Below are 23,437 nucleotides of genomic sequence, written 5' to 3'. Positions count from 1 at the left end.
TAAAATTTATTTTTTTTAAAAAAAAAACTCTTAAGGAGTATTTATTTAGACACCTTTTGTTGTATTGTATTTATTTTCCAATCCATGTTTTTATTTTAAAGGGGAGCTTTATGGTTTTATACCATAAACTGTTGATCCCCCCCCCCCGCATTCCTTTTGTTTCTGTTAGGTTAATATTTTAACCAACAGGTAGGAATGAACAGGTAATGTGTAATGGATTGATTGCTTTCTAACAGCCATCCTTCCACCACCTAGCGGGAGTCCCAGAAAAAGGCTACTTTGTGTGGTTCTCTTAGCTCTTCTAGCTCCCTCTGATGGGGGAAATATACTATTATGATAGTTTCATTTTTAAAATTCAGATGGCTTTATGGAAAAATATTTTTTCTTGTTTGCAGTAAACACTTTAGGAGTTAGGGGTTCGTTTGATTAGTGTTTTATTTCCTCCCAGGAATCAAATGAGCCAACTTTTTGTCCTCACACTTTTAGAAGAAAAGGCCCTTGTGTATAGCAATCTTCCGGGGTCTCTGGGTATGAGACTGCATTTTTTGTCATCCGTTGAAGGGGAGCCAGGACAAAACATCACCAGCCGTGCCTCTGAGGCCAAAAAACAGTTTCAAGGTTAGCATGAAAAGCCCTTCCCTCTCCACATAAACAAAGGCTCCAACTGACCTGCACAAACTGTTTGCCAAATACCTTTATTGTCAGCAAAAGTTAGACGAGGCAGTTTGGGATAAAGAAGGTGGTCTGCAATTTGGGTAGTGCAGTCTTTGCAAAGCGGATTGATTAATTCAGCCTCTGACCCCCAACCCCCCGCGGCTGGTGCTGGCTGTGTCTTTGGCTAATATCCCAGGAGATGGAAAGGGCAAGCCACTCTCCAAAGCAAAAAGCAAATCGCTATCTAGTTATGAATAAACCTCAGACACTCAGGGAGGCACACCCACAATGGGATACTTTGCAAGTAACCAGAGTCCCCTCCTTCCCCACCCCCACAGCAACAGACACAATGTACCCCTCACATTTAAACTTATCAGCCAAAAAGGGACAAATACATCCTTTGGCAGATGGCCTACACAGGTCTCCGAAGGCCTTCACCTCCTCTCCCAAGTCATGACAAAGGCCCTCTCCTGGGCTCACAAGCCCACAGGTTCCGTCCAGAGATGAGATTTCAAGTGGGAGCAACACAGCTCTGGCCAGGCATGCAGGAGTCCAGGTCAGCCGGCAGATGGAGCCAGCTGCTGCATTTGCTCCCAGGATGGCTGAGTCTTCGCCTGCTAGACGATAGCTGGGGCTGTTTGGAATCTAGATGCTATACCAGCAGCCCCAGAAGAAGATGGCTCAAAAAATGAAGCAAATCCCCTGCTTTGCTCAGCTTGTCCTACCCTCGCTAGGCAGGCAGCCATTAAATGACCCACACTAAGCTGGAGCGATAGTTGGCTGCAGAACGTCCCTGGAATAAAGCCTGGTTTGTGTGACCGCAAGCAGCCATGTGAGGACAGCTCAGGCCATTGCCCAGGACACACTTGACGGATGAAGGGAAAAGGAAAGGAGGACCCAGGGGAGAGAGGCAGCTCTCTGTGCTTTTATAGCATAGCCTTTGTTATAAAAACAGAGGAGGGAATAGAACGCCAGCCTGACCCAGGGAGGAGACAGCAGGGCAAGCACAGCTACGTCATCTGCTCTTGTGACAGGGCCAAGCCAGGAGTTGATTTCACTACATCTAAACACACACGGAGATTAGTCTAAGAGAACAGAGTGGAAGTGGGCTGAGCAGGAAGCGGAGATGGAGAGAAGAAGCTCTCAAGGCTGGTCTTTTGCTTCAGAGTCTTGATCATAGATGTAACTTCCGACAGCACCTGTGTTCACACCTGCAAAAACAGCAGAAGCATCAATGGAGGAAGATGGTTGAAAGCAGAGAGGCCCAGTTAACACCCAGCGGGCAGAAGAGGAAAGCAGAATGCACAACTTTCTGTGCTAAGTTTCAAATGGTGTTGCTCCTCCCACTTGGACCAAGAGGAGTACGCAGATCTGACTTGTAACTGCCATCCCATGTGAGAAAGAAAGCCTCTCTCTGTTTGGGGACATAGCACAGCACTGACTAACTTCAAAAATACTCCATGTATGCGGGCAATGATGTTTAAGTTTGAGATAAAACTGGTATCTATTATTATCATCATCATCATCATCATCATCATCTTCTCATTGTATTTTCTTTTAATTATCTCTTACTACATCAGTTTATGTCAGGCCTGCTAACCTTCTTGTCTCTTGTTTAACAACCGAGTTCTAGAAAATCCATCTGTCCCAATATCAGACTCACCTTTTGGTCCAAAGAGGATCCCATAGCATGGCTTGTGGCAATAAGGCTGTCCATCATGCTGGAGGGAAGGAAAATGGGAGAGAAATACATTGCTGTAAACCATAAGACCAGTCTCTCCACCACTGGAAGGCTTATTTGGATTGCCAACTATTGCATGACCAAGGAGCCTTTCCTACTGGCCAGTAACAGGTATGTGTGGAAGTGCTGGGGGAAGGGAGAGGCAGGGGTCTTTCTCAAAGACCCCTCCCAAAAGCAGATGCTGGCCAAGGATCCAACTTGGCCCATGTGGCACCAATCATAGTGAAATGCTGAATCTCCCTGCCTGGAAATGAGCTTGTGCTTAAGGACCAGGGCAACCCAAAAGGCTTGGGCCTGCCTCTGTTGTGGCTGGTACCCAAGGATTCTGCATGTCTGAGATCTCATAGGCCAAAGCCATTAATATGAAGCAGTGGTATACTGTGCCTGAACAACATGGGAGCTTTCGCATCCAGAGCTGGAACTCTCTGGCTGTGTCTACATTATGCCTTTATAGCCCATTTGAAACACGTTTCCCCTTCAAACAATTCTAGGTACTGTGGTTTGTTATGGATTGCTGGGAATGGTAACTGTCAGGGGTAAACTACAGTGCCCAGAATCCTTTGGAGACAGAATGAGATTTAAATGTACAGTGTGTATAGCCACTAGGAACAGTGCAGAACTGAAATTTCCCCCTCCTATTCTATTTATTTATATTCTGCCTTTCTCCTTAACATGAATTCAAGGAGCCATACAGATAAAACAGAAACAGCTAAAAATACCGGGGGGGAGGGGGTAATTAACATACAGATAATTACAATTTTTAAAAAATCACAGTCATTTCCTTTAAAACAGGCAGCTCCAGTTGGAGCTTCTGAACCGTTTTCATAGGAACTCATTTTCACGTAGAACTCATTACAAGAACACCCAAACAGGATCTCACCACGGCGTGTATCACAGTGGCCCAAGCCAAGATCTCCACAAAGAGGCACACCTGGCAACTAACTCTGCCACTGCACTTCCAGCCACCTCAGAGACCTGGGCTTCCACACTCAGGGCTGAGTCCAGGAGCACACACTAAATGCAAACTGGTGTTTTCAGGGGGGGGGTGGCCCCATCCAGCACAGGCTTCCTATTGTCTGTTCTGCCTTCACAGTGACCAAGAGCACCTCTGTCTTGTCTGGATTAAGTTTCAATTTGTTCACCCTCATCCAGTCCATTACTGATGACAGACACCAGTTTAGAACCAAGACGCTTCCTTGGAAAGCTGAAAAAGTAACAAAGAGTTGCATAAGAAGGGAATAGCTAAAGGAGGGAGCAGAGGGTAACTATTTTAGGACTTTAAAAGGCCCTCGATATAACGAAGGGTCTGAAGGAAGTAAAAAGAAAGGATACTTCTCGGTACTTTCACTTTCAAAAAAACCTGCGCAACAAAGTAGAACTTCTGTGCCTCCATTTTAACGGAAAGATAGAGTTACCCAGATATAAGTAAAACATGGAAAGTTAATATCAGGCAGTATAAATCACTGTCTCACTATTTTTTACCCCTGCTTTCAAACAAATTTAACTGTTTAAACACAACGGGAAGGATTGTCTGAAAGAAGATTTTACCTTCGTAACTGGTTCCTTTTTTTTATGTGTTTCCGTGGAATGAAATGAGGAAGAGCTGCCTAGCAGGTTGTATGAAGGGCACGATTATTATCCAGAGCTATGTGAACCAGGATTTGAACTAATAAACTACTCCCTGTTATTTTTTACTCGTCATCTCTATTTTTATTTTAATAGGGGAACAGTCTGGATTAATAAAAAACTACTTCGTTTTCTTCTTCCCTCTATTTCTTTTGTTTAACCGAGCTTAAATTTGACATTCTCAATTACGGATCCCTCAGTAACTTTGGGGTTTATTTTTGGGATAGATCCTTCCGGAAATGAGGGAGATGAGGAAGGAAGAAGAGAGAATATGGGTGGGGATGTCAGAAATCAACAAAACTCAAGAGGAGGTCTGGGACGCGATTTCCATGAATGAACTCAGACAAAGAGAAGTGAATTTAAGATTGAGACTTGTCCCAGAGCAGCAAGGAGAAAATATTAAAGAGAAATTAATAAAAGAAATTGCACAATGGATGGAGATGGATATAGAAGAGGTGACGAAATCTGTGCAAAGTGCATTTTGATTGAAGACAAGATCAGCTAAGGCAAGAAAGTATCCAGGAGACTGCCTGATTACCTTTAAGGATAGGGAGATGAGAAACCAGATTCTCCAAAAGAATAGAGAGAAGAGACTGAATATCGAAGGAAATTATATAATTATTTTTAAAGACATCTCGATCAGGCTTCTTAAACGGAGAGACCCATATAAACCAACAGTACAGATTCTAAAAAAGAATAACATAGAATTCAGATGGGAATACCCGGAAGGGATTTCCTTTGTCTACAAAAGTAAAAGACATAGACTCACGAGCTTGGAAGAATTAGGGAAATTTTTGAGAAAATACAAAGAGCTACGAAGCGAGGACGAAGAAGCAAGAGGAGCGGAACCAGGAATGGAGGCTGAAGGAGGAGTGGATCCGGAGGAGTTAGAAAAAGAAAAAAGGGAGGAAGAAGTAAAAGAAGAGGTAGATGAATTATAAAATTTATAACAAAGAACTCAAAATGGCTAAAACGGAGTTGAATTTATGGACTTGGAACATCAATGGGATTAACAATTTTAAAAAATGAAATAAAATTGAACAATATTTAAAAAAGAAAAATTTGGATATTATTTGTCTACAAGAAACTCATGTGGCGAGAAGGCATAAAAAAATTTTTAATCAACAAAAGACTGGGAAATGAATTTGTATCTTCAGATAAGAGTAAAAAGAGAGGGGTAGTTTTGTATATCAGGAAAAATATCGAAGCTCAACAAATCTTTAAAGATGAAGAAGGCAGAGTTATGGCAGTTCAAATAAAGTGGCAAGGAGAAAAAATAATAATTGTTGGGATCTATGCACCAAATGGAAACAAGACAGACTTTTACAAAAATCTAGAAGAAAAGCTGTTCGAATATATGGATCAGAAAATCATAATAATGGGAGACCTGAATGGAGTGGTGTCAATGGAAATGGACAGACTGAAAACAACTGGGGTGAGTAAAGATGGAAAATTACCTAAGACTTTCTTTTCAATGATAAAGAATTGTAATTTGATTGATATTTGGAGACTGAGACACCCGCTAGAGAAACAATTTACGTTCTATTCTGAACCAAATCAATCTCTGTCAAGAATAGATCAAATTTGGGTCTCAAATGAACTAACTCCAAGAATCTCGGAAGTTGAAATTCAACCAAGAGTAATTTCGGATCATAGTGCAATAAAATTCGAATTAAAGGGTTTTGAAGAAAGAACGTTTAGATGGAGAATGAACGACCACCTTTTGGACGACCAGAAGGTAGTAGAAAATGCTCAAAAGTATTTGTTGGAGTACTTTTTGAATAATTGCAACAAGGGAACAAAAATGAACATGGTATGGGACGCCAGCAAAGCAGTGATGAGAGGATTTTTTATCCAGCAGAATGCTTTGAAAAATAAGAACAGAGAGAAGAATAAGAAGGAAATATTAAAACAGATAATGGAGAATGAACAAAAATTGATAAAGAAACCAAATAATGAGAAGATAAGACAGAGTATAAAGACCCTACAAACACAATTCGCAATGACGATAAACAAGGAAGTAGAAGGGAATATAAAAAGAATGAGACAAAGAAATTTTGAATTTGCGAATAAATCAGGAAAATGGCTGGCGTGGCAGATTAAGAAGAGAAAGGAACAGAATACAGTAAATAAAATCATTATTGACGGCACAGAAATAGAAAACCCGAAAGAAATTAGAAAAGGATTCTTGGACTTTTATAGACAATTATATAAAAGCAAGGAAAAGAATAATATGAGAAAGATAGAAAGATTTTTAAAGGAAAAAGAAGGGCAGAAGATCCCGACGGAGAAAAAAGATTTTTTGAACGCCCCAATTGAAACTGAAGAAATAAAAGAGGTAATAAAAGAACTGAAAAAAGGGAAAGCTCCAGGACCAAATGGATTTACAGCCAGATATTATAAGGAAAGGAGAAGCACCCTACTTGTACCATTGAAAGAAGTCATAAACAACATATGAAAGAACGGTGAAATTCCGGAAACATGGAAAGAAGCCTTTATACTTCTCCCCGATGCTTTTCAACATCTTTATGCGCCCCCTCGCCCAGCTTGTTCGGAGTTTGGGGCTGGGTTGCCATCAGTATGCCGATGACACCCAACTCTATCTGTTGATGGATGGCCATCCTGACTCGGCCCCAGACACACTGACCAGATGTTTGGAAGCTGTGGCTGGATGGTTACTTGGGAGCTGGTTGAAGCTAAATCCTTCGAAGACAGAGGTCCTGTGGCTGGGACAGGGCGATATGGGATTGGGGGGGAAACTCCCATCTCTTGCGGGGGCGCAATTAGTGCCAGCACCGTCCGTTAAGAGTTTGGGTGTAATCTTCGACACCTCCCTTTCCATGGAGGCGCAGATTGCAGCTATAACAAAGGCGGCATTTTTCCATCTCCGCCAAGCTAAGCAGTTGGCTCCTTACCTCTCTTGCCCTGACCTGTGATCCACGCGACGGTCACCTCCAGACTGGATTATTGTAACTCGCTCTACGTGGGGCTGCCCTTGAGACTGACCCAGAAACTCCAGCGGGTGCAGAATGCTGCAGCGAGACTCCTTACGGGGTCCTCGCTGCGAGATCACATTCACCCGGTGCTATACCAGCTGCACTGGCTCCTGGTGGAGTACAGGATCAGATTTAAGGTGCTGGTTTTAACCTTTAAAGCCCTATACAGCCTAGGACCCTCGTACCTACGGGACCGCCTCTCCTGGTATGCCCCACAGAGAAACTTACAGTCTTCAAATAAAAACATCTTGAAGGTCCCAGGCCACAGAGAAGTTAGGCTGGCCTCAACTAGAGCCAGGGCTTTTTCGGCTGTGGCGCCGATCTGGTGGAACACTCTGTCACAAGAGACCAGGGCCCTGTGGGACTTGACATCTTTCCGCAGGGCCTACAAGACAGAGCTGTTCCACCAGGCCTTTGGCCAGGGCACAGCCTGACTCCCTCCCTCGGCAATCTTCGTGGAGCTCTGGCCCAATGGTTGCCAGTGACCTGAATTAATTAATTTTATGATGAATGATTTTAGAGTGTTGTTTATGCTATGCTTTTATACTGTTTTATTGTTGTTAGCCGCCCCGAGCCCTGAGCCCGGCTTCGGCTGGGGAAGGAGGGATATAAATAAAATTTATTATTATTTTTATTATTACACTTATCCCAAAACAAGATTCGGATTTGACGCAGGTCAAAAATTATAGGCCTATTTCGCTGTTGAATACTGACTATAAAAATTTTGCGAGTATATTAGCAAAGAGAATGAAAAAAGTATTGCAAGAATTTATACATAAGGATCAAGCGGATTTTCTTCCTGGCAGACAGATGAAAGATAATATAAGAAACATAATAAATATATTGGAATATCTGAATGCCAGGAATGAAAAACAAGCTATTTTAATCTTTGTGGATGCTGAAAAGGCCTTCGATAATATATCATGGAACTTTATGTTAAAAAATCTAGAGTATATGGAAGTGGGTAAGGAATTTTATAATGGGATAAAGGCAATATATACAGAACAGAAAGCGAAACTGATAGTAAATAACTATATTACAGAGATATTAAAATAACCAAGGGTACAAGGCAGGGATGCCCACTGTCACCACTATTATTCATTATGGTGCGGGAAGTTTTGCTAAAATCATTAAGAAAAAATGAAGATATAAAAGGGGTGTCTATAGGGAAAAATGAATACAAAGTTAAGGCATTCACGGATGACTTGGTAATGACAGTAGAAGAACCAGTGGAAAGTATTAAAAGAATCTTAGAGGAAATAGAACAATTTGGTCAAGTTGCAGGATTCTATCTCAACAAAAAAAAGACGAAAATTATTGCTAAAAACATGAATCAAGAATTAATTGAGGAAATACAACAAAGGACAGAGATAGAAGTGGTGAACAAAGTGAAGTATTTAGGAATATAGTTAACCCCCAAGAACATTGATTTGTTTCAAAACAACTATTTACCCATGTGGAATCAAATAAAAAGGGATTTGGAGGTGTGGGGAAGACTGAAATTGTCCTTTGGGGGGAGAATATCTAAATGAGTGTGCTACCAAAGATGTTATTCCTTTTCCAATCATTGCCGATAATTAAGGGGGCATCAATTTTTAAAGAATGGCAAAAAATAATTTCAAGATATATCTGGCAGGGTAAGAAGCCAAGGATTCAGTTTAAGTTATTAACAGATGCAAAAGAGAGAGGTGGCTTCGCCCTGCCAGATTTGAAATTATATTATGAAGCATCATGCCTCTGTTGGATACAGGAATGGATTAAATTAGAGAATGGAGAGCTGTTAGATCTAGAAGGATTTGATAACTGATTTGGTTGGCATGCTTATCTATGGTATGAGAAGAAAAAACTTCACAAAGGTTTCGAAAACCACATCTTCCGAAGATCACTGATAGAGGTGTGGGAGAGGTATAAAAACTTGTTGGAACCTAGACTCCCCCATTGGATTTCACCATTAGAAGTGATGAGTGTGAAAAAAATCAATATGAGGGGGAGGTGGATAACATGTGGAGAATTGGTAATAAGAGAGAGGGGAAATGGAAAATGAAAACTTATGAAGAGGTGAAAGAATCTGTTTATGACTGGTTGCATTACTTTCAGATCAATGAAATGTTTAAAAAAGATTGTAAAATGTGTGGGTATGAAGGTAAAGAATCAAAATTCCAAGTGGAGGTATTCAATAATGAATATAAAAATCTGTCTAAAATGTATAAAATGTTGCTGGAGTGGCATACAAAAGATGAAGAGGTAAAAGTAGTAATGATACACTGGGCAAAAGACTTTGGTTACAATATACAGTGTGATGATTGGATGAAATTATGGAATGAAAGGTTAAAATTCACGGCATGTACTGCGTTGAAAGAAAATGTAATGAAAATGGTTTACAGATGGTATATAAAGCCAGTTAAACTGGCTAAAATGTATAAAACATGCAATAAGTGTTGGAAATGTAAAGAAAAAGAAGGTACTTTCTATCATATGTGGTGGGAGTGTAAAATGGTGAAAGACTTCTGGGAAATGATATACAATGAATTGAAAAAGATGTTGAAATATACGTTTGTTAAAAAACCAGAGGCCTTTATATTTGGAATGGTAGGAAACGAAATTAATAAGAGAGACTGTAAACTGTTTCAATATGCAGTGCCTGCCGCAAGGATACTTCTGGCCCAAAGATGGAAACAGGAAGAGATTCCAACAGTGGAAGAATGGAGAAGGAAATTGACCGAATATGCAGAATTGGACAAATTGACTGGGAAGATTCGATATCAGAAAGACCAAAAGTTTATCGAGGACTGGGGGAAATTTACAGAATATCTGAAAAATATATGTGATGTACAGACAACGCTTGCTGGTTTTGAAGAGACTCTATAAGATAGTAAGAAATACTGCAAAAAAGAGAGTAAGAGGAAAAGGAGTTGGGAAAGGCAATATTATGTTTAGAAATGCGTTAACAAATAGAAATTTTACGAAAGATTGACAGAGAAACTGAGGGAAGTCAAAAATTGAAGAATGAGTGCAAAATAATTTGTTGACTGTATAAAATTTGTTTGGAAAATGAATAAAAAATATTTAAAAAAAGAAAAAGGAGAAATAGAGCTGGGTGTCATCAGCATACCGGAGCTACCAAACTCCCAAACTCTCCCAGCAGTTTCATATAAATGGTAAATAGCAAAGGGGACAAAGCCAAACCCCGAGAGACCCCCAGGTCAACCTCTCAGATGCTGTGGGGCACCTTCTTTGCTTGCTCCTTTTGCATACATATAGCTGCTCTTTGGACACAGAAGAATGCAGCTTGTTTGCTTTTCAGAGCAGTAGTAGAGGAAGCTGTGCATGCCAAAACCAACTTGAGTTCATAGGGGAAGAGCTGCAGCCAGGATTTCTGGCTACAAAGCAGGGCTCATCATCAAATTGCTGTATCAGTTAGCAAACAGGCAGCTAAACATACAAGGTTCAATCTGCCTCTAGGTTTATAACTTCTGACAGTTCTCACATTGCATTTTTCCTTCTAGAAGATGAAATGCTATGTCAAAAAAGCACTTTACACACATGAAGAACATATAAATGTTATCTGGCTCTGGAAGTGTATGCTGGGAATCCACAACAACTATATGAAGTGGCTAAAACAGGAGGGAGTGTTTGATATTCCAGAGCAGACAAAGGACTATGCTCTGTGCAGGTCACAGGGACTAGAAGTACACTATGAGAAGTCACAGTCATTAAGGCAGGATGACTCCAAAGTCAGAGGAGATGGAGTGGACCTTTTCTGAAAGGTGAGCAAAACCCCTCTCTAAACTGGACCGATACATACTGTGTAAGCTCTTCACAACTAAGTTTGGAATAAACCAATGCCACATTAACCTGCCACTGGTAAAAGCCAGTTAATCAGAGCCTCTTCCTCATTATCTTTATGTAACAAGCATTTCTTGCTAATGGTTTTTACCAATTCTCAGAGGGCTTTCACAACCATGATATTTTGGAAGTGCACATGTGAAGTTGCTCAAAACCATAGATCACTCCAGGATACATTTTGTGTGTATCTGCTTATCTCAAAGCATGTTATTAACCCAATCCTCAGGTTGTAAGCCATTTCCCAAACGTCTGGTGGCATTCTCACAGGCAAATGCTTCTGTGTTTTTACTAAAACCATGACCCCTAACAATGCATTTCTAGTGACTGTGTTGCTATTATGGTGAGTGGTTTGAAATTTGTAGTGTACAACCTTTTATGAATTGAAAACAACACCTATCCCTTAGAGTAGGAAAATCTCCATAAGAAAATGCACATAGAGAGAGATTCTATTGGATTGATGTGCGGGGGGGGGGGAGCAGTGTTTTCTCAGTATCCTTCACCAATATTACTTCTAGATAAGGAGAAAGCCATTCAGAAAAAAATGAAACTATCATACAAAAATTGTGAATATTCACTTTGTGACAATTCTATCAAGCACTACATGTCTTTTAAATGTGCAAAATATCTGCCCAACCCGGAGACACCTGTGTTGGAATGCAGCGTTTGCACCCAAGCCTTACCTCAGCGTGGCCTCCGGGGATCAGAGTCTTTCCACAGCGCTCACAGCGCAGGCAGGGGCGGTGCCAGTCCTTGCCCAGTGAAGTCACCTTCTCAGCTAGAACAGACAAGAAGTGGCATGCGAATTTGCAAGTCAACCTGTCCTCATGGCAACTTATGCCACTTGTGCCTCACAGAAAACCATCAGACAAAAAAATCCTCCAGAGATCAGACAAACCACATCCAAAGCAGTGCCGGAAGGGTTTGACACAAGAATCTCAATGCAACATTCGGGCCACAATTCAGCATCCTCAGAATCTCAGCTCCCCTTTTCCTTTAAAGCAAGTTTCCACCCAGTCTGGGTGAAATGAAAGGCTTGCACATTTAGGGCAAAATCCCCAAAGCTAGAAGGAGGCTCAGTTCCATGGACTGAGAGATGAGGCCACAGTGCTCTTCACAGCTTCTTGCCCCTCGCAGAAGCAGAATAGATACTGCATACAGCAATCCAAATCTTTATGATTTATATAGGGCACAGAATTCAACTTTTCTAGGTGCAGAATCCTTGTTACTTTGTTCCGTTCAGTCCTGTGTACAAGGGTCAGCAGGAATTCCATCCCATTATGCACATCAATAGTCCCATTAAGAAATTGCCCCACTTTTCTAACAGAGTGAGCATGCTACTTAAGTATAAATCTAGAAATTGTAGCCAGTCACTGGACCGATCAGTTCTCTGCCAAAAACTTCCAAGAACAGACCTGGTGGAACTTGCTCCATTTGGCCATTCTTTGCTCTGGCACAACTCTATAGGCCAAGGTAGAACTTGGTGTGTACCCTTACAGATTGGAGTCTTAGCAGACTGGAATGACCCTTAAATCCTTTGTTTCTTTAGCCACCAGCACACACAAACCCACTCCCTACTATGAAATCAGGATGTGAGGAACATAGCCCCCCAGAGTGCAGGGGATGAGTTAGACTCAGAGACTGAACTAGGGACCAACTTTGCAGAGAACTGCCTGTCAGAATCAAGAAAGGGCAGTTCAACCCCCCTTTTTGGAGAAGACTCTATTAGCTCTTAAGGAGAGGAAGAGTGGAAAGCAGTCAAAGCGTTGCTAGGCAATCAGCAGATAAGCAGAGGTCTGAGTCTGGGTTGAGTGAGAGTGAGCAGGAGGGGGGAGGTCAGCATCTCAGTCCTCAATTCAGGCATTTAGATAAAATCAGAAGGCAACACAAGAGCAAGAGGCGAAAGGCAGGAGTCTGGCGTCCTTCCTGTTGTGGGAGGGGCGAGATTTCAGACTGACCAACAAACGTAAATGCGAACAGGCGAGAAGCTGGGCTCTGGATGTGTCTTTTTGTAAATATACCTACATAGAACTGCCAGAGAGTCAATTACTTCTTATTGGAGCTTGCTTGTCTGCCAGAGATGATATATTCCTTTTTTGAAAAATCAAATGTTATCTGCCATTCCAGGCCATGACCATTTCTGGCTTGGTGACGCTGGTTTCATCCAGCTGCAACATTTCACTGTATTTCCGAAGCCAAGGTAGGGCAGTTGCAGGACAGGCCAATACTCACCAAAGTAGACCTTCTTAGAGCAGCGTGGGCAGATGTTTGGCTCCCCAGTGAAGGTGGTAATGCTGGTAGCTGAAACACAAATGGGAAGGCATGAATTCTCCAAAATGCTCAGCTCCAACCTCAAGAACTGGATCTGACAGACCTTGATCCTCTTCAGCCAACCAGCTCTGAATGCAGCAGCATCCAAGGAGGAGCCATCATACTGGACAACGCCTCACCTATTCTCCTGGAAGGACACAATCATCTTGTGGCACTGAGGTAGACATCCTCTCTTGTGGAGCTGTGTGAAGAGTCATTTTTGGCTGATGAGGTCAAAGGCCTTTGTCAGGTCTAGGAAGTCGATGCACAAGGGGTGTCTCTGCTCTCAGCACTTCTCCTATAGCTGACACAGTGAGAAATCTCACCTGTGGCTCCAAGAAGCTGCCAGCATGTGACAGCGGCCGCACCCCAGGAAACAATATTGACTGCTGGCTTAAGCAGGTGAAGGAACCAAATACAGGCTCTGGCAGACTAAGCGGACAAGAGTGGGTCCAATGGTAAAGAAGGCGGTTTCTGCCTGTGCTGTGGACATAAGTGAGGGGCAGATGGGGCTTGTCACCCTGGAAAGGGAGCCCATCCAGGAGACGGAAAACTCTGATGCTAACCCTCTGCTGCGTTGTGGGGTATCTTTGGGAGAAGAAAAGGCTAAGGAGTAAACCCTAAATAAATCCAGAGTTGAGTCCTTAAGATGGTCAGATGGCACACTGTACGCCTCCTTCTGGCAACTCCTGCAGCCAAGCTGGTGCCAAATGTCTTGCTCTGCTTTCCTCTGGACCATGTCAGCCACTGAGGCCAAGAGGGGGCAGCCCTCATCTGGGCAGCCCTGGACCTCCAGACACACTGCCCAGGCTTGTGCTGCAGGGAGGTCGCTTTGGTGCTGCTAATGCAGCAAGAACGTAGGAGGCAGCAGAAGCTCAATCTGATTGGTGTAAGGTTCAAGGGCTACAGGTTGCCTTCATTGTTGGGAGAGAACATCATGTCTCACTGGTCAGTTTCTGCCCACCTTAAGCCAGGCAGCTTCCAGTCAAGACAGTTCTTACCTGCCGCTGTCTGCAGGTTTCAATGGGTGCTTGGAGCTCAGAGCATCACTTGACAAATGTACTGAACTACTGCACCAGGCAATAAAGAAACAAACCCTCTTGTACCTTGCAATTTGAAATGTCACTTTTCTCTTTCTCTCTCTACCATTAAAACACACAGATATTCACAATAAAAAACAGCACAGCACAGGACCCGCCCTTTCCTTCTAAACAGCCAGTTTCCAAAGCCTGTTGGAACAAGACAGTCTTCACCAGTCAGCAGAAGAACAACCAAGTGGGAACCAGTCTATCTTCTCTAGGAAGGAAGTTCCAAGTCTGTGAGCAGCCACCACCAAAAAGGCCCTGTCCTGCCTCACCACCCAGTGTGCCTATGAGGGTGGGAGGGACCGAGACAAGGGCCTCCCCCAAATATCTGAGAACCCAGGCAGGTTCTTATGAGGGAACATGGCTTTTCAGCTTACCTGGACCTAAAATGTATGGAAATTTTCTCCATTTCTGTAGAACTGCAACATACACACAGCACTGAGTATGCAAGGAGCAACAAAAATGGATAGCAAGCTAGTTTTCAGAAATCATGAAATGAGCCAACCACAGAGTCTCCCAATTGCTCAGCAGGGAATGGAAGAAGCAGAGGTGCCTAGGCTGTTGCCTGCCACAATCCCAACGCCCTCGCAGCACCCCTTCTCCTGCTTCCTGGGCCAGCTGCCTTTTCTGGGACCCAATGCTCACCTTTGCTGGGTCCCTTGGGTGCTGCGCTCGCTTTCTTTTCTTCCACTTTGGATATGTGCTCAATAGGGCCTGGTGCCACTTGCCCTTCAGTTTGGGGCTTATCATAGATGTAGGATCCTGCCCCTCCAATGTTCACACCTGGAAAATGGATCAGGAGAGGTCAGAAGGGCTTTCTGCCCCAAAGGAATTGCTTTCCCGTTCTCCACAGCCATGTCTATGTATTTGAGGGAAGCCATAAACACCTTCCCGTCTAGACCATGTTCCTGGTTGCAGCAATGGGCAAAAAGGTTCCTCAGCCTAGCCCAGCCAGCTAAAACCAGCATCAGAACATACAGGGAGCCAGCAGCTTCATAACTGAGTCAGACTACTGGTCCCTATGGCTTAGCATACTGACCTGAAGACAGCTCTTCAGGATCGTTCAGACAGGGGTCTTTCACAGTCTTACATAGTGAGTTGAAGCTGCCTACAAAATTATGTGCTCTCCCAGTGAGCGCCAGCCCTTACTCTGTCCCCAGTGCTTTCAAAGTTTTGGACCCAGCAGCAAATTCCTCTACCGGCACTGTCTGTGTTGGAGGGGTGTTTTCAACAGTAATCAAGATATTGTTGAGAGCCTGTGCTACTAAGGATCTGAACATCCGACCCAAAGGCCTCCCTTGTTCCCTTATCTTAGAAAGCCAGAATTTAGTAATGCAGATACTGTCACTATCCAGTAACATGTTAGGGGATTTCATCATAAGAGCTCAATTCCTAAACCCAAGGAAGTCCCCTATCAGCAAATGTTAACATGCATTTCATGTTTTCACTATTTCCTATTGGTTTATTTTGTAGTTTGTATAAGTTAATCTGTTTTTAAGGGGAGAAGGTCAGAGCTGCCTTGGGAGTGGGCCCTAGCCAACAGAATGGCTGGAGCTGGTTCCACTACGGGGGTTGCACTGGGACACCTGATCCCAGTGATCCCAGGCACGGGGAGGAGTTGCCTGAGTGCCAGACCACGTCGGTATTAAGGAGGCTGGTTTAGTCATTGTCTTAAGAGCATCCCTGCCTCTGGGATAATAATCAAAAGCATGCAGTATTTTTCACTTCTTATTTCATTCATGAGGCAGAAACACTGGGGGTGGGGGAATAGGACTTGGGTAGTTGTAGCAGGGAAAGAGTGGAACATCCACCTCAGCACTTCTCTGTTCCACAAGTTTACATGTAATGTTTTGCTCTGCTCAAAGTTGCTCCTATTTAAAATAGAGCACACCTCAAACCACAAGGTGTGCCACACCAGAGATATGTGAAGACAGACATTATATAAACTCAAAAGTGATGTCTCTAGTTGGCTTTGGTGATGAGAAGGTAAGAGAGAGAGAGAGAGAGAGACAGACAGAGAGAGAGAGATATCAGCATTTGTGTCTGGAGTTGAAACGGTCAAACCACCCGGAAAGAGAAACCTACCTTTTGGTCCAAATAATGTTGCGTAACAGGGTTTGTGACAATACGGCTTTCCATCGTGCTAAGACAGAAATGGCAACTGTTAGATTAGCCAGTGTTAATAAAAGATTATTAGTTTCAAACAATTGTTCACTGAAGGCTGATAAATCACTAAATCATAAAGGGAGGGCATTGACTATTTCATGTGAACTTGAGTCTATAAAGAATCTGGAGTTGCCAAAAGGTTTTGTTATTTTATTTGAGATTCTAAATTTGCCATCCACTCACAAAGTGCTTGTTGTAAAATTTAAAAACAATACATCAATATTTTTAAAAGATATTGAGAACATAAAATACGCACACAGTTTTCAGGGATATTTAGAAAATCACAAAGTTAGAGCAAAGGCATGGCAAAAAGAACAAAAAACACACACATATAGACAGTAGTGATGAGAACAAGGAGTTCTAACTCCCGTGGACTTCAAAAGAGAAAGGCCGTTCCAGTTCCCAGAAGAGTTGCTGGTACTAGCCAAACATGAAGGAGAAGGGCACATGGGGGCTCAAAAAGCCCTCTCACCTCAAATGAGAAGCAAGTGAGACATATTAGGGATGGAAAAAGATATGAATGAGAACACCAAATAATAGATGACAAACTTGAAAGGATGGGAAATAAAATCGACCAAAACGCCAAATTAATTGAGTTGACTCTGAGATTGAGAGGTATCCCCTAAGAGACCGAAGAGATTATAGATGAGGAAATTATTAAGGAGCTAGCCAAGTGGTTACAGCTACAAGAAGGCAAAATATTTAAAAGAACTGAAAAAATATTCAGAGTAAAATCTAGTGTGGCAAAAGCCAACAAGCGGCTGGGAGACTGTTTGGTATCCTTCAGTTTGAGTCAAATTATTGGTCAAAAAATATGGAATCCCAAGAAAAAAGTGAAATACACGAGTTCTGTGACCCGGAAATTAGCAAAAAGTTAAATATCTGGGCATATGGCTCACAGTGAAGAACACCAATTTTATTTCAGGCTAATTATGCCAGCACCTGGAGGGAGATAAAAAACAAACTGGAAATCTGGAATAGGCTAAATATCTCCTTTTGGGGAAGAATTTCCACGATAAAAATGAGTGTGCTTCCAAAAATGATCTTTTTGTTTCAACTCATCCCGGTTATAGGAACAGCGAGCTGCTTCAAAGATTGCCAGAAGGATATATTAAGATTTATTATTCCCCGACCTGGCCACAGTGATCCATGCAACCATCACCTCCAGGCTTGACTACTATAATTCGCTCTACACGGGGCTGCCCTTGAAGCTGACCCAGAAACTCCAGCGGGTACAGAATGCTGCAGCGAGGCTCCTCACGGGGTCTCTGCCATGGGAGCATATTCACCCAGTGCTTTTCCAGCTGCACTGGCTCCCGGTGGAGTACAGGGTCAGATTTAAAGTGCTGCTTTTGACCTTTAAAGCCCTTCACGGCCTAGGACCCTCGTACCTACGGGACCGCCTCTCCCGTTATGCCCCACAGAGAGCCTCAAGGTCCATAAATAGCAACACCCTAGTGGTCCCGGGCCCTAAGGAAGTTAGATTAGCCTCAACCAGAGCCAGGGCCTTTTCAACTCTGGCCCCGGCTGGTGGAACGCTCTGCCTCATGAGACCAGGGCCCCGCAGGATCTGATTTCTCCACGCAGGGCCTTTGGCTTGGAGCCAATTTGATTCCCTCCCCCTTTCTTTTCCCTTTTTCCTTTTCTCCTCCTGTGATGAGGCTGCATTTTAATATTTTAATGTTTCAATATTTTAATGTTGTATTTTAATCTTGTTTTTAAGTTGTATTCATTCAACTTGTTTTTATTATTGCTTGTTAGCTGCCCTGAGCCCAGCCTGGGGAGGGCAGGGTATAAATAAAAATTATTATTATTATTGGAATAGCAGAAAACCTAATATAAAGCACAAATTATTAATCGGTATAAAAGAAAGGGGAGGGTTTGCAGTACTGGATCTGAAACTGTCTCGTGAAGCAGCTTGCCTTTCCAGGATCCAGGAGTGGATGACATTAAAAAAGACTGGACCTAGAAGGGTTCGATAATAGATACGGCTGGCATGCTTATCTAGGTTATGAGAAGGCCAAAGTGCATAAAGGTTTCTCAAACCATGTGATTAGGAAATCATTGTACAGTGGTACCTTGGGTTACAAATGCTTAGGGTTACGAACTTCGCTAATGTGGCTTAGTTATGCTAGCCACGTGACCCGGAAGCTGTACGCAGGCTCCCTCGGCCAATAAAGCGAGATGAGCGCCGCAACCCCAGAGTCAGCCACGACTGGACCTAATGGTCAGGGGTCCCTTTACCTTTATTTCTCCAAAATGTATAGGCTCCTCCTTGACTGGGAGGACAAGGAGGAAGAAGTAAAATCTGTAATGGTGCAGTGGGCTAGGGACTTTGGCTATAATATCTAAATGGAATCATGGGAGAGGCTTGGGAGGGAAAATTTAAAATTCACTGCATGTTATGATTTAAAAGAAAAATTGCATGAAAACGCTCTACAGGTGGTATTTAACACCTGTCAAACTGGCCAGAATGTTTAAATCTAGGCCAAAGACCTGTTGGAAATGCAGGGAGGCAGAAGGCACAATAATCCCCATGTGGGGAAACTGTAAAAGAGTTAGAGCAGGCATCAGCAAACTTTTTCATCAGGGGGCCAGTCTACCGTCCCTGAGATCTTGTGGGGAGCCAGACTATATTTTGAAAAATATAAATACCCTGCAAGCCGGTCCCACAGCTGCCTCCAGACCTGGAGGAGGAACGCACTCTGCATGCGCTCAGGAACATGTCTCGGTGCTGCCCACTCACCGGCGTTCTTGACAAGCCGATACGCCCGGAGCTCCCAGGCGGCGTGCACCATGTGCTACAGCCCGTCGTCTGAGGCCAGGTTGGTGGGCAGGCCGCGCACAGCTCACCCTCAAGCTGCTCCAGCGCGGCCACTGAGTGCGCCACCAGCAGCAGCGCCGAGCCGTGATGCGCCCGTCACAATGCGCCCGTCACAATGCCAGGTTTACCTCAGTGCGCGGGCGGCGAGGCTTCGGAATGGCTGCAGGAGCTTCCTGCAGCCAATCCAAAGCCGTGCCAGCATTGCGGAAGTCAGTCCTCGCGCACGGCAAGGTGTTCGTGGCTTCTTTTCAATGAAACGCCGCACCGGTTTAGCTCAGCGTGGGGACCGACCAAGCGGACGGCAGGGTCCATGGGCCGGATTTACCAGCCAGGTGGGCCGCATCCAGCCCCCGGGCCATAGTTTGCCGACCCCTGAATTAGAGAATTTTGGGAGATAATTTACAACAAACATAAAAAAAAATTTCTTTCCCCAAGATGCCTGAAGCCTTCCTGCTAGGAACAATGAACAACTAAATTCCAAACAAATTTAGGAGAATTTTCATGTATGCTACAGTAGCAGCTAGAATTTTAATTGCAAAGGGTTGGAAAGGAGATGCTATCCCATCCAAGCTATACTGGGAAAACAAAATGCAAGAATATGCAGAACTAGCCAGACTATCAGCAAGGTTTTGAGATGTCACTGATCAAAAATTTAATAGAGAGTGGGATGTGTACAGTTTATTTAAAAGAACATTGCAAAAACATAAATCCGTTGGCAGGTCTGGATTGACTTTCTGCGTGTAACAAGAGAACTTTATAAAAGCAATGTTATCAAAATAACCTAGAAGAGATAAAGCTTAGTGTGTAGTAAAAATAACGTAATTTGGGAACCACAATGCAGGGACCAGAGGTCATGTGGAAACCAACTACAAACTTACCTACAACAAGCGCTAATTATGGAATGAATGTTTGTTTATTTTTTTCTTTCTGTTGATTACCGGTACTTTGTGTTGTGTAGCTTTTTTAAAAAAAACAATAAAGCATTTTTTAAAAAATCAAATCAAAATATCAAATATCAAATGCAAGCTTTTGAAGTCAACTGAATTATCCAGCTCACATCAAAATCTAAGCTGGCAAAAAATCTGATTGACTTGCCTAAGATCCAGGACAAAGCGCCGCCTTTCATATGGCAGGCCTACCAAAGCCGTCTGCACCAGCTGCCAAATATCCTTCCTTTTACTCATCTGGCAAGCAGCAGTAGCAGCAGCTTGCAGCGAGAAGAAAGAGGCTTGTTCTCTCCCTGCCTCCTCATCGCCCTGGGGCACCAGAATAACCTTTCAGCAAACCAGCACCTTTCCTGTTCCTCTCTTTTTTAAACTGTGTTTATTAAGTTTTATAAACAGATGAACAAAGCAAATAATTCAGCAATAACAGATTATGCTGTAAAGCAGCAATTTTTTGACATGGGCCTTTACAGATGTTACATGTGTGTTTTCACATGCTTATAACAAATGGAAGATGAGAATTTGTCAATCATCCACAATTTTAGTGACAGGAGTATCATATTTCCACATAGAAGGAACATGTCTATGCTTGTTTATATTGAGGTTTTGAGATGCATATGTATGAGGATGTATTCAGGTATTGCATGTTTAGTTGTTCATTAGGTTTCATTCAGTGCTCTAGTACCTATGTACCGTATTTTTCGCTCTATAACACGCACCCCACCATAGCACGCACGTAGTTTTTAGCGGAGGAAAATCCGTAGGCATGCCACCCGTAGGCATTTCCTCCATAACACGCACAGACATCTCCCCTTACTTTCTAGGAGGAAAAAAGTGAGTGTTATGGTGCAAAAAATACGGTAAATGTGCCGTGTTGCTCTAGCATGAACATCACAGGCATAGCAAACATTATTGGCAGTATCTGCACTTAACTGTCAACAGGAGTCAATTTGTGAGAGGAAATGGTGATAAGGCATGAACATATTTCTCCCTTAATGCGAGGAATGCACTGCTTGTACTTCCATAGAAGGAAAAGCAAATACAGCTTGAGAAAACATCCTTCCAGTAGCAACAGCAGGCTTGTCATCAGTTAGCAGACAAGAGAGAAGCTCACCCACCACGTGAAGCACGGAAAGAAAATTGCTGGGTGTGACTCCTCCAAGTGTGGGACGTGGTGCAGTCAGGAAGAAACCTTCCCAGCTCCCTGGAAGCACTCCAGTGTGCTGGCTAAGACACACCTTCAGAGAGAAAGTGCTTCTCGGATGAGTCACTTTTCTCAGATTTCACATAATGGGGAACCTCATGCCTTGAAAGCAGATGATTCCTACCTACAGCTCTCTATGTGGGCACACTTGATACAGTACCCAGATACACTTTCCTTCTGCTCTCTCTTCAACATTAATTGGGGAATAAATGGTGTTTGCTTGAGCTGACGGAGGCAAAGTGCCCCTAGGCCAGGAACAGAAGAGCTGAAGCAATAATAATTTCTGGTTCCCAAGTGGGAAGGAAGAGTAGAAGTCACCTTCCAACAATTTACAATGACTCGAAGTCTAGGCTTAGGAGCATATGCCAAGCACTTTGGAGCAGCAGCCTTGAGGGAGGGAGCTGGCTGGGCAGCGCCTGGGTCCCCACGCAATGGGGGAGGCCCAAGGACTGTACAACATCCTGCTTCCCTCCTCTATAGTCAGCCACTCTCAGGGTTTTTTGTCTTTACACTGCCCAGTAAAGCTAAACATGGCAAACCATGCTTGTGGGATGAGGCTTATTGCACTCCGTGCCTGTTTTGCTCTGTGCCCACCCACAGTGCGGCCGACTTCTCAATTGCACCCAGGCTGCAGAAGGTGCCACTAGAGGCCAATGCATTTGTTTTGCCTTGCACTTTAATGGAATGCTAGGTGATTTAAATGCTCTACTCTGTGGCTGCTCTAACATTTTGTTATTGCTGCTGCTTTGTTGTTTATTAAGGTGTTGTAATTATTTTGATGATTTTATTGTTTATACTGGGATTGTGAACTGCCCTTGTATCCCCATGTATGGATACAGTGTTCAAGGCAGAAATATTTTTATAATTAATCAAGGTATTGTCTAAGGTATGATTTAACCTCCTTATTTAGTTTTTAGAAGGAACAACAAGAGGAACCACCCTCCAGATTCAAATGGAGTATTTACACGTACAGACAGAAAGGGGGAAAGATAGGCATAAATCATTTCATAAACTTATCTGAAATGGCACAGAAACTTAGAAAAAAAATATAAAAATGAAAAGCTTTTGCTTTCAGACAACACAGAATTAGGTAGAATCATTACTTTCCTTTCTAATTTGTCGTTCCTGTTTCTTGTTCTGTACTGAAAAGATACTTCTGATGAACTATCCTTGTGGAAAGTGAAATTGGAAGCCCATCTTAACATGCAACAAATCCCACACAACCCTGTGAACTGGAAAGCGCCTACTGCGCTGGAGCCTCACAGACTGGGAGGGGCTGCCCCAATTGTTCCTCTGGGTAATTGTGACAGTGAAGAGCTGGAACACCTTATCCTGCATGACACTACAATTGCCCCAAACATCTTGAGGATAAACACTTTGTTGGCAGAATTCAGAAGAGAGGCTATTGGCTAAAATATGTCGACCCAGTTAACAGATCAAAGGCAAGTGCTCCCAGAAACTGCCCCAATGCAGCAGGCCGTGTCCAGTGGGACTCTTACCTCAGCATGCCCACCAGGAGTCAGGGTCTTGTTGCAGCGCTCACATTTCAAACAGAACTTGTGCCAGTCCTTTCCCAACGAAGTTACTTTCTCAGCTGCACAGCAGAGAAACAAGAAAACATGTAATCAAAATATGAACTTTCAGATACCTACAAACTGGCTCCCCATGCCAAACACCACACCCAGCGCTTTTTTTCTGGCAGAACGCTCCAGAACGCAGTTCAGAGACCTTTTTCTTTCCCTAAATCAGAGCCCTGCGCCTTCTTCCCAAAGCCCAGGAAGCTTCTGCCTGGCATAGGGAGGGAGGTGAAATGCTCTGGCAGGGTCCAAGAGCCTTCCCACTTCCTTCCCCAAGCCAGACAAGCACTTCCCACCTCAGAGGAGGCAGGAGGGCTGCAGGATCCTGTCAGAAGCCTTGCATCTGCTTCTCAAAGCCTGAGAAGCAAAATGCAGAGCAAGGCAAGGCAAATTCATGTGCAGAAGAGGCAGGGAGGGCAATTTGGATACTGCCAGGAGGGCTGAACCCTTTGCCCTCTTTTCCTGTC

At 43.4% G+C, this 23,437-nt stretch overlaps 1 protein-coding gene across 4 annotated transcripts in view; it reads right to left on the bottom strand.

Annotated features, from left to right (window-relative positions):
* Positions 1–679: 679 nt before the first annotated feature.
* The window catches only part of CRIP2 (cysteine rich protein 2), a 49,398-nt gene continuing 26,640 nt past the window's right edge, over positions 680–23,437 (bottom strand). For 3 of the 4 annotated variants that reach the window (XM_082226695.1, XM_082226697.1, XM_082226696.1), the window contains exons 2-8: positions 22,893–22,987; positions 16,341–16,398; positions 14,901–15,038; positions 13,093–13,161; positions 11,544–11,638; positions 2,318–2,375; positions 680–1,865 (exon numbers count right to left, since the gene is read on the bottom strand). In XM_082226695.1, coding sequence (XP_082082821.1) covers positions 1,798–1,865; positions 2,318–2,375; positions 11,544–11,638; positions 13,093–13,161; positions 14,901–15,038; positions 16,341–16,398; positions 22,893–22,987 — 581 coding nt within the window. In that variant the 3' untranslated portion in view covers positions 680–1,797. Of the gene's footprint in view, positions 1,866–2,317; positions 2,376–11,543; positions 11,639–13,092; positions 13,162–14,900; positions 15,039–16,340; positions 16,399–22,892; positions 22,988–23,121; positions 23,244–23,437 lie in introns of those variants that run through there. The other variant, XM_082226694.1, reaches the window with a different exon arrangement.

The sequence above is a fragment of the Podarcis vaucheri genome, assembly GCF_965113315.1.
Source record: "Podarcis vaucheri genome assembly, chromosome: 6".
Classification (NCBI taxonomy): domain Eukaryota; kingdom Metazoa; phylum Chordata; class Lepidosauria; order Squamata; family Lacertidae; genus Podarcis; species Podarcis vaucheri.
The sequence above is the reverse complement of the archived record's forward strand: the minus strand, read 5'-3'. Positions and strand labels throughout refer to the sequence as shown.